Raw genomic sequence first — 11,001 nt, 5'->3', positions numbered from 1 at the left:
CAGGTTTAGTACTTGCCCCATTGAAGTCAACAGGGTGCAGATTTTAAAAATAGAATAACTCGGTGTAGGCAACACCAATATTTGTAGTTGTTCTCTGTATTGACAGCACTCCAAATGTACAATAAAATGAGCTCAATGTTAAAATTGACCGGAGTTCTCCTTTAAGACCATTAATATTCAGTTTCACCTGTAAACACACAGAAACACACGAAAGCCTGAGTAATTATTAAAACAGTTTAATGAATCATCATTTCAGTATTTTAGCTAGTTTACAACAGGAAATATATTTATTAATCCATTTATTTCACATTATACAGAGCGGCTGTCGCTTCGCAAATTTAAATGCGTCTATAAGTGTGTGAAAATGAGTCTAAAATGAGAAACCGAACTCAAACGTCATAATCACACAAACTAAAGAAGAAAACACTTTGGTTAAATGTTGTAGACCGAGCGCAGTGCATTATGGGTCGCTGTAGCGTACAGCATGATGTTTGTATGGGCAGAGAGGTGGATTGTGGGTAGTTTTGGCTCAGAGAAGTGCAGTGTTCATGTGTTTAAAGCCCCATTGGTTCAGATCATCTGAATCTGTATGTACAGCGGTAGAATAATAATACTCAACACACACACACACACACACACACACACTCATCATTAAATGATTTACAAATCACTGCAGCCTCTCTGTGACTGAATTAATCTAATGCTCTGAATCTCTCACTCACACACACACACACACACACACACACACACACACACACACACACACACACACTCACACACACACATTCTCACACACACATTCTCACACACACACACACACACATTCTCTCACACACACACACACACACATTCTCTCACACACACACAAACAAACGCGCACACGTTTCTCTCCCTGTGCAGATTAAAGTGTGTATTATATGTAAACAGTAGCCCTATAGAGACACTTCACAATGAGAGGTGTGTGTGTGTGTGTGTGTGTGTGTTAGTAAAGTGCTCAGTGCTCATGTCTATATTGCCTCAGACATTGTTACACACTCACTGAGCTCACAATCGCTATGAAAACCACCCACATAAACACCTTCATCATCATCATCATCATTAGAAGCGGCTCTCACACACACACACACACACGTTAAGGCTAGTTCACACGTGTTTTCGCTCTGTTGCTGATTCAGCAGTCCGACCCGACGATGAACCGTTGCCATGGCGATGAGGTAAGCGTCCCCGCCCACTCCAGACTGAAATATTATCTGACGCATATTTACATGTGGATTATGGATGAGCTGATGGTGTGAATCTGCAGATCGTCTGGTGACGTGTTTACAGTCTCTCGCGCGCCGGGATCCAGATGTATGGGCCGGACTGCTCCTCCATCACAGCCTTCACACGGTGGTAGATCTCCTCAAAGCTCTCGCCCTCCACAATCGCTACACAAACACAACACAACAAAACAATCACAACTCAAACACAACATCACAATCACAACAACACTGTCCTGATCGGATGCAGCGTTATTATTATATCCAAATAAAATAAATAACACATGCTCTGATATAATACTAACGATACTGTATCAATGATACAAAAGTAACACTGGTCTGATGTTGAGATGATGTCACCACAGAGAGATCAGCCAATCTCATCAGAGCTCATGATGATGATGATGATCAGGGCCGTTTCTAGCCTTTTTGGCACCCTAGGCAAGATTCCTATTGAGCACCCCCCCACCCCCCATATTATATATATTTATATATTATATATAAAAATTATATATTGTAATTTGGCATTGACAGTTTTACTCACTTAAAAGGACTTTGTTGTTGCACTATGCTGGAGTAGTTAATAAATTAATTAATAAATGATCGTTCTCTCCCATAGGATTTTGTGAAACTATGTTGGGTGGACCACTGTCCCTCTAGGGGGGTTCGGGGGCATGCTCCCCCGCTAGAAAATTTTGTACATTTCAAGGTTAAATTAATGCATCAATCTGGTACTTTGAGAGCTAAAAATTAAGAGCTTCAACCCATGAACTGTGCACATTGAACAAAGAAAAACCATTGACTTGTACCTGGACACTAAAGGGTTCAAACATCTTAGTTATGATATAGAGTCTCAATCTACATTACATTATCACTGGTGTTTATGATTTTTAAGTATTCTTATGACGTAAAATCCATATAGCCAATAATATGTACTGTATAAATTAAAATGAATATTTCAAAAGTATATTTTACATTATAGCCTACTATAGTATAGGAAAATTACAATACTTTTGTCCTAATTTTTTCACTTGCAAGAAATAAACCCTTGAGCTTTTATTTTGGAGAAAACACCAGATCACCATGCTGATCGCGTGAGCAAAGTGCGCACTTTTCTTTAAATCACGCAGCACAAACAGAATGCCTATATAGGCTACTTAATTAAAGTCTTGTGCTGTTTTATAACGGCACAAGGCCATATCACGATTTCGATTTTAGTTCGTTGACAAAATATAATGCTAGAGACCTTTATATTAGGCTATAACTTTTACATCTCAAGTGTTGGGAAAAGGGAGAAGAGCGAGTTCGGCAAAAGGCGGATTCGAACTCGGGTCGAACGCATCAAAAGCTACTTTCAAGCACCTCACGCCTTACGACCTATGCCACAGATATTAAGTAGTGGGCGTATTTTTGCCAAAAAGACAGGCACTTAGTGCAAATATACGCTTCATTATCGGAAATGTAAAAAAAGAAGGATTTTCTTCCACTCGCCTGGGTGAGAAAAAAAAAATCTCTTGGTGTGGTGGGGGCTCTCACTGGCGCCCCCCAGCTGTTTGCGCCCTAGGCGACCGCCTAGTTTGCCTATGCCTAGAAACGGCCCTGATGATGATGATGATGAAGACTCACCTGAGAAGCACTCGATGAAGTCCTGCTCCAGTTTGACGGCTCTGTCTAAAGCTCTCCGGGCCTGTTCCTCCGTCAGGCGCTTGCTAATGTCTCTGAAATCAACATGGTCTGCTTTATTCATCCTGAGAGCTTCATCTGACACCGGGAAATACACTAAACAAGAACATTCAAGCACGTGTACAGTGTTCATGAGTAAGACTGCATCAGTTTTTAATGACATTATTTAAACCAGTTTCATCGGGTTACACACTCATCCAGTGTAGCGAGTGTGAGACAGCAGTGCACACACACACACACACACACACACTCTCTCTCTCTCTCTCTCTCTCTCTCTCTGTCTCTCTCTCTCTCTCTCTCTCACTCACTCACTCACTCACTCACTCACACACTCACTCTCTCTCTCTCTCTCTCTCTCTCTCTCTCTCTCTCTCTCTCTCTCTCTCTCTCTCTCTCACACACACGCGCACACACACACTCACAGTATGTTCTGCAGGGACGAGGGTCGTATAAAGATGGCGATGGGGTGAAGTTGTGCAGCCTGTAATCTCCTCACTGCATTAGCCGAAACATCCAGGATACAGTGTTTCCCCTGCTGAAAACACACACACACACACACACACACACACACACATTCTTATGAGTCTCCCCTCCTTCACCTGTCTGTCTGCTCGTTTGTGTGTGTGTCTCACCGCTCTGCCACCTGTCTAACGCTCTGGACACTGGTCCCGTACAGGTGTGTGTGTCTCACCTGCTCTGCCACCTGTCTGACGCTCTGGACACTGGTCCCGTACAGGTGTGTGTGTGTGTGTGTCTCACCTGCTCTGCCACCTGTCTGACGCTCTGGACACTGGTCCCGTACAGGTGTGTGTGTGTGTGTGTGTCTCACCTGCTCTGCCACCTGTCTGACGCTCTGGACACTGGTCCCGTACAGGTGTGTGTGTGTGTGTGTGTGTGTGTGTGTGTGTGTGTCTCACCTGCTCTGCCACCTGTCTAACGCTCTGGACACTGGTCCCGTACAGGTGTGTGTGTGTGTGTGTGTGTGTCTCACCTGCTCTGCCACCTGTCTGACGCTCTGGACACTGGTCCCGTACAGGTGTGTGTGTGTGTGTGTGTGTGTGTGTCTCACCTGCTCTGCCACCTGTCTAACACTCTGGACACTGGTCCCGTACAGGTGTGTGTGTGTGTGTGTGTGTGTGTGTGTCTCACCTGCTCTGCCACCTGTCTAACGCTCTGGACACTGGTCCCGTACAGGTGTGTGTGTGTGTGTGTGTGTGTGTCTCACCTGCTCTGCCACCTGTCTAACACTCTGGACACTGGTCCCGTACAGGTGTGTGTGTGTGTGTGTGTGTGTGTCTCACCTGCTCTGCCACCTGTCTGACGCTCTGGACACTGGTCCTACAGGTGTGTGTGTGTGTGTGTGTCTCACCTGCTCTGCCACCTGTCTGACGCTCTGGACACTGGTCCCGTACAGGTGTGTGTGTGTGTGTGTGTGTGTGTCTCACCTGCTCTGCCACCTGTCTGACGCTCTGGACACTGGTCCCGTACAGGTGTGTGTGTGTGTGTCTCACCTGCTCTGCCACCTGTCTGACGCTCTGGACACTGGTCCCGTACAGGTGTGTGTGTGTGTGTGTGTGTGTGTCTCACCTGCTCTGCCACCTGTCTAACGCTCTGGACACTGGTCCCGTACAGGTGTGTGTGTGTGTGTGTGTGTGTGTGTCTCACCTGCTCTGCCACCTGTCTAACGCTCTGGACACTGGTCCCGTACAGGTGTGTGTGTGTGTGTGTGTGTCTCACCTGCTCTGCCACCTGTCTAACGCTCTGGACACTGGTCCCGTACAGGTGTGTGTGTGTGTGTGTGTGTGTGTGTCTCACCTGCTCTGCCACCTGTCTAACACTCTGGACACTGGTCCCGTACAGGTGTGTGTGTGTGTGTGTGTGTGTGTGTCTCACCTGCTCTGCCACCTGTCTGACGCTCTGGACACTGGTCCCGTACAGGTGTGTGTGTGTGTGTGTGTGTGTGTCTCACCTGCTCTGCCACCTGTCTGACGCTCTGGACACTGGTCCCGTACAGGTGTGTGTGTGTGTGTGTGTGTGTGTCTCACCTGCTCTGCCACCTGTCTGACGCTCTGGACACTGGTCCCGTACAGGTGTGTGTGTGTGTGTGTCTCACCTGCTCTGCCACCTGTCTAACACTCTGGACACTGGTCCCGTACAGGTGTGTGTGTGTGTGTGTCTCACCTGCTCTGCCACCTGTCTAACACTCTGGACACTGGTCCCGTACAGGTGTGTGTGTGTGTGTGTGTCTCACCTGCTCTGCCACCTGTCTGACGCTCTGGACACTGGTCCCGTACAGGTGTGTGTGTGTGTGTGTGTGTGTGTGTCTCACCTGCTCTGCCACCTGTCTGACGCTCTGGACACTGGTCCCGTACAGGTGTGTGTGTGTGTGTGTGTGTGTGTGTGTCTCACCTGCTCTGCCACCTGTCTAACGCTCTGGACACTGGTCCCGTACAGGTGTGTGTGTCTCACCTGCTCTGCCACCTGTCTAACGCTCTGGACACTGGTCCCGTACAGGTGTGTGTGTGTGTGTGTGTGTGTGTGTGTGTGTGTCTCACCTGCTCTGCCACCTGTCTGACGCTCTGGACACTGGTCCCGTACAGGTGTGTGTGTGTGTGTGTCTCACCTGCTCTGCCACCTGTCTAACGCTCTGGACACTGGTCCCGTACAGGTGTGTGTGTGTGTGTGTGTGTGTGTGTGTGTGTGTGTGTGTCTCACCGCTCTGCCACCTGTCTAACGCTCTGGACACTGGTCCCGTACAGGTGTGTGTGTGTGTGTGTGTGTGTGTCTCACCTGCTCTGCCACCTGTCTGACGCTCTGGACACTGGTCCCGTACAGGTGTGTGTGTGTGTGTGTGTGTGTCTCACCGCTCTGCCACCTGTCTGACGCTCTGGACACTGGTCCCGTACAGGTGTGTGTGTGTGTGTGTGTGTGTGTGTCTCACCTGCTCTGCCACCTGTCTAACGCTCTGGACACTGGTCCCGTACAGGTGTGTGTGTGTGTGTGTGTCTCACCTGCTCTGCCACCTGTCTAACACTCTGGACACTGGTCCCGTACAGGTGTGTGTGTGTGTGTGTGTGTGTGTGTGTGTGTGTGTCTCACCTGCTCTGCCACCTGTCTGACGCTCTGGACACTGGTCCCGTACAGGTGTGTGTGTGTGTGTCTCACCTGCTCTGCCACCTGTCTGACGCTCTGGACACTGGTCCCGTACAGGTGTGTGTGTGTGTGTGTGTCTCACCTGCTCTGCCACCTGTCTAACACTCTGGACACTGGTCCCGTACAGGTGTGTGTGTGTGTGTGTGTCTCACCTGCTCTGCCACCTGTCTGACGCTCTGGACACTGGTCCCGTACAGGTGTGTGTGTGTGTGTGTGTGTGTGTGTGTCTCACCTGCTCTGCCACCTGTCTGACGCTCTGGACACTGGTCCCGTACAGGTGTGTGTGTGTGTGTGTGTGTGTCTCACCTGCTCTGCCACCTGTCTGACGCTCTGGACACTGGTCCCGTACAGGTGTGTGTGTGTGTGTGTGTGTGTGTGTGTGTGTGTCTCACCTGCTCTGCCACCTGTCTGACGCTCTGGACACTGGTCCCGTACAGGTGTGTGTGTGTGTGTGTGTGTGTCTCACCTGCTCTGCCACCTGTCTGACGCTCTGGACACTGGTCCCGTACAGGTGTGTGTGTGTGTGTGTGTGTGTGTGTGTGTGTGTCTCACCTGCTCTGCCACCTGTCTAACGCTCTGGACACTGGTCCCGTACAGGTGTGTGTGTGTGTGTGTGTGTGTGTCTCACCTGCTCTGCCACCTGTCTGACGCTCTGGACACTGGTCCCGTACAGGTGTGTGTGTGTGTGTGTGTGTGTGTGTGTCTCACCTGCTCTGCCACCTGTCTGACGCTCTGGACACTGGTCCCGTACAGGTGTGTGTGTGTGTGTGTGTCTCACCTGCTCTGCCACCTGTCTGACGCTCTGGACACTGGTCCCGTACAGGTGTGTGTGTGTGTGTGTGTGTGTGTCTCACCTGCTCTGCCACCTGTCTAACGCTCTGGACACTGGTCCCGTACAGGTGTGTGTGTGTGTGTGTGTGTGTGTGTGTGTGTGTGTGTGTGTCTCACCTGCTCTGCCACCTGTCTAACGCTCTGGACACTGGTCCCGTACAGGTGTGTGTGTGTGTGTGTGTGTGTGTGTCTCACCTGCTCTGCCACCTGTCTGACGCTCTGGACACTGGTCCCGTACAGGTGTGTGTGTGTGTGTGTGTGTGTCTCACCTGCTCTGCCACCTGTCTAACGCTCTGGACACTGGTCCCGTACAGGTGTGTGTGTGTGTGTGTGTGTGTGTGTGTGTGTGTGTCTCACCGCTCTGCCACCTGTCTAACGCTCTGGACACTGGTCCCGTACAGGTGTGTGTGTGTGTGTGTGTGTGTGTCTCACCTGCTCTGCCACCTGTCTGACGCTCTGGACACTGGTCCCGTACAGGTGTGTGTGTGTGTGTGTGTCTCACCGCTCTGCCACCTGTCTGACGCTCTGGACACTGGTCCCGTACAGGTGTGTGTGTGTGTGTGTGTCTCACCGCTCTGCCACCTGTCTGACGCTCTGGACACTGGTCCCGTACAGGTGTGTGTGTGTGTGTGTGTGTGTGTCTCACCGCTCTGCCACCTGTCTGACGCTCTGGACACTGGTCCCGTACAGGTGTGTGTGTGTGTGTGTGTGTGTCTCACCTGCTCTGCCACCTGTCTAACGCTCTGGACACTGGTCCCGTACAGGTGTGTGTGTGTGTGTGTGTGTGTGTCTCACCTGCTCTGCCACCTGTCTGACGCTCTGGACACTGGTCCCGTACAGGTGTGTGTGTGTGTGTGTGTGTGTGTGTGTGTGTCTCACCTGCTCTGCCACCTGTCTGACGCTCTGGACACTGGTCCCGTACAGGTGTGTGTGTGTGTGTGTGTGTGTGTCTCACCTGCTCTGCCACCTGTCTGACGCTCTGGACACTGGTCCCGTACAGGTGTGTGTGTGTGTGTGTGTGTGTGTGTGTGTCTCACCTGCTCTGCCACCTGTCTGACGCTCTGGACACTGGTCCCGTACAGGTGTGTGTGTGTGTGTGTGTCTCACCTGCTCTGCCACCTGTCTGACGCTCTGGACACTGGTCCCGTACAGGTGTGTGTGTGTGTGTCTCACCTGCTCTGCCACCTGTCTGACGCTCTGGACACTGGTCCCGTACAGGTGTGTGTGTGTGTGTGTCTCACCTGCTCTGCCACCTGTCTAACACTCTGGACACTGGTCCCGTACAGGTGTGTGTGTGTGTGTGTGTGTGTGTGTGTGTGTGTGTGTGTGTGTGTGTCTCACCTGCTCTGCCACCTGTCTAACGCTCTGGACACTGGTCCCGTACAGGTGTGTGTGTGTGTGTCTCACCTGCTCTGCCACCTGTCTAACGCTCTGGACACTGGTCCCGTACAGGTGTGTGTGTGTGTGTGTGTGTGTGTGTGTGTCTCACCTGCTCTGCCACCTGTCTGACGCTCTGGACACTGGTCCCGTACAGGTGTGTGTGTGTGTGTGTGTGTGTGTCTCACCTGCTCTGCCACCTGTCTAACGCTCTGGACACTGGTCCCGTACAGGTGTGTGTGTGTGTGTGTGTGTGTGTGTGTCTCACCTGCTCTGCCACCTGTCTGACGCTCTGGACACTGGTCCCGTACAGGTGTGTGTGTGTGTGTGTGTGTGTCTCACCTGCTCTGCCACCTGTCTAACGCTCTGGACACTGGTCCCGTACAGGTGTGTGTGTGTGTGTGTGTGTGTGTGTGTGTGTGTGTGTGTGTGTGTGTGTGTGTGTGTGTCTCACCGCTCTGCCACCTGTCTAACGCTCTGGACACTGGTCCCGTACAGGTGTGTGTGTGTGTGTGTCTCACCTGCTCTGCCACCTGTCTGACGCTCTGGACACTGGTCCCGTACAGGTGTGTGTGTGTGTGTGTGTCTCACCGCTCTGCCACCTGTCTGACGCTCTGGACACTGGTCCCGTACAGGTGTGTGTGTGTGTGTGTGTCTCACCTGCTCTGCCACCTGTCTGACGCTCTGGACACTGGTCCCGTACAGGTGTGTGTGTGTGTGTGTGTGTGTCTCACCGCTCTGCCACCTGTCTGACGCTCTGGACACTGGTCCCGTACAGGTGTGTGTGTGTGTGTGTGTGTCTCACCTGCTCTGCCACCTGTCTGACGCTCTGGACACTGGTCCCGTACAGGTGTGTGTGTGTGTGTGTGTGTGTGTCTCACCTGCTCTGCCACCTGTCTGACGCTCTGGACACTGGTCCCGTACAGGTGTGTGTGTGTGTGTGTGTGTGTGTGTGTGTGTGTGTGTCTCACCTGCTCTGCCACCTGTCTGACGCTCTGGACACTGGTCCCGTACAGGTGTGTGTGTGTGTGTGTGTCTCACCGCTCTGCCACCTGTCTGACGCTCTGGACACTGGTCCCGTACAGGTGTGTGTGTGTGTGTGTGTGTGTCTCACCTGCTCTGCCACCTGTCTGACGCTCTGGACACTGGTCCCGTACAGGTGTGTGTGTGTGTGTGTGTGTGTCTCACCGCTCTGCCACCTGTCTGACGCTCTGGACACTGGTCCCGTACAGGTGTGTGTGTGTGTGTGTGTGTGTCTCACCTGCTCTGCCACCTGTCTGACGCTCTGGACACTGGTCCCGTACAGGTGTGTGTGTGTGTGTGTGTGTGTGTGTCTCACCTGCTCTGCCACCTGTCTGACGCTCTGGACACTGGTCCCGTACAGGTGTGTGTGTGTGTGTGTGTGTGTGTGTGTGTGTCTCACCTGCTCTGCCACCTGTCTGACGCTCTGGACACTGGTCCCGTACAGGTGTGTGTGTGTGTGTGTGTCTCACCGCTCTGCCACCTGTCTGACGCTCTGGACACTGGTCCCGTACAGGTGTGTGTGTGTGTGTGTGTGTGTCTCACCTGCTCTGCCACCTGTCTGACGCTCTGGACACTGGTCCCGTACAGGTGTGTGTGTGTGTGTGTGTGTGTCTCACCGCTCTGCCACCTGTCTGACGCTCTGGACACTGGTCCCGTACAGGTGTGTGTGTGTGTGTGTGTGTGTCTCACCTGCTCTGCCACCTGTCTGACGCTCTGGACACTGGTCCCGTACAGGTGTGTGTGTGTGTGTGTGTGTGTGTCTCACCTGCTCTGCCACCTGTCTGACGCTCTGGACACTGGTCCCGTACAGGTGTGTGTGTGTGTGTGTGTGTGTGTGTGTGTGTCTCACCTGCTCTGCCACCTGTCTAACGCTCTGGACACTGGTCCCGTACAGGTGTGTGTGTGTGTGTGTGTGTGTGTCTCACCTGCTCTGCCACCTGTCTAACGCTCTGGACACTGGTCCCGTACAGGTGTGTGTGTGTGTGTGTGTGTGTGTGTCTCACCTGCTCTGCCACCTGTCTAACGCTCTGGACACTGGTCCCGTACAGGTGTGTGTGTGTGTGTGTGTGTCTCACCTGCTCTGCCACCTGTCTAACGCTCTGGACACTGGTCCCGTACAGGTGTGTGTGTGTGTGTGTGTGTGTGTGTGTCTCACCTGCTCTGCCACCTGTCTAACGCTCTGGACACTGGTCCCGTACAGGTGTGTGTGTGTGTGTGTGTGTGTGTCTCACCTGCTCTGCCACCTGTCTGACGCTCTGGACACTGGTCCCGTACAGGTGTGTGTGTGTGTGTGTGTGTGTGTGTCTCACCTGCTCTGCCACCTGTCTAACGCTCTGGACACTGGTCCCGTACAGGTGTGTGTGTGTGTGTGTGTGTGTGTGTGTGTCTCACCTGCTCTGCCACCTGTCTAACGCTCTGGACACTGGTCCCGTACAGGTGTGTGTGTGTGTGTGTGTGTGTCTCACCTGCTCTGCCACCTGTCTAACGCTCTGGACACTGGTCCCGTACAGGTGTGTGTGTGTGTGTGTGTGTCTCACCTGCTCTGCCACCTGTCTGACGCTCTGGACACTGGTCCCGTACAGGTGTGTGTGTGTGTGTGTGTGTGTGTGTCTCACCTGCTCTGCCACCTGTCTGACGCTCTGGACACTGGTCCCGTACAGGTGTGTGTGTGTGT

The 11,001-nt window shown here is 52.3% G+C and overlaps 1 protein-coding gene across 9 annotated transcripts in view; it reads right to left on the bottom strand.

The window, feature by feature from the left end:
- Positions 1-220: 220 nt before the first annotated feature.
- The window catches only part of dlg4b (discs, large homolog 4b), a 69,116-nt gene continuing 58,335 nt past the window's right edge, over positions 221-11,001 (bottom strand). For 8 of the 9 annotated variants that reach the window (XM_079848353.1, XM_079848355.1, XM_079848352.1 and 5 more), the window contains 3 exons: positions 3,365-3,477; positions 2,886-2,977; positions 221-1,427 (listed from right to left, as the gene is read on the bottom strand). In XM_079848353.1, coding sequence (XP_079704479.1) covers positions 1,321-1,427; positions 2,886-2,977; positions 3,365-3,477 — 312 coding nt within the window. In that variant the 3' untranslated portion in view covers positions 221-1,320. The remainder of the gene's footprint in view (positions 1,428-2,885; positions 2,978-3,364; positions 3,478-11,001) is intronic. The other variant, XM_079848354.1, reaches the window with a different exon arrangement.

This window comes from Squalius cephalus, assembly GCF_949319135.1.
Source record: "Squalius cephalus genome assembly, chromosome: 18".
Lineage (NCBI taxonomy): Eukaryota > Metazoa > Chordata > Actinopteri > Cypriniformes > Leuciscidae > Squalius > Squalius cephalus.
The sequence above is the reverse complement of the archived record's forward strand: the minus strand, read 5'-3'. Positions and strand labels throughout refer to the sequence as shown.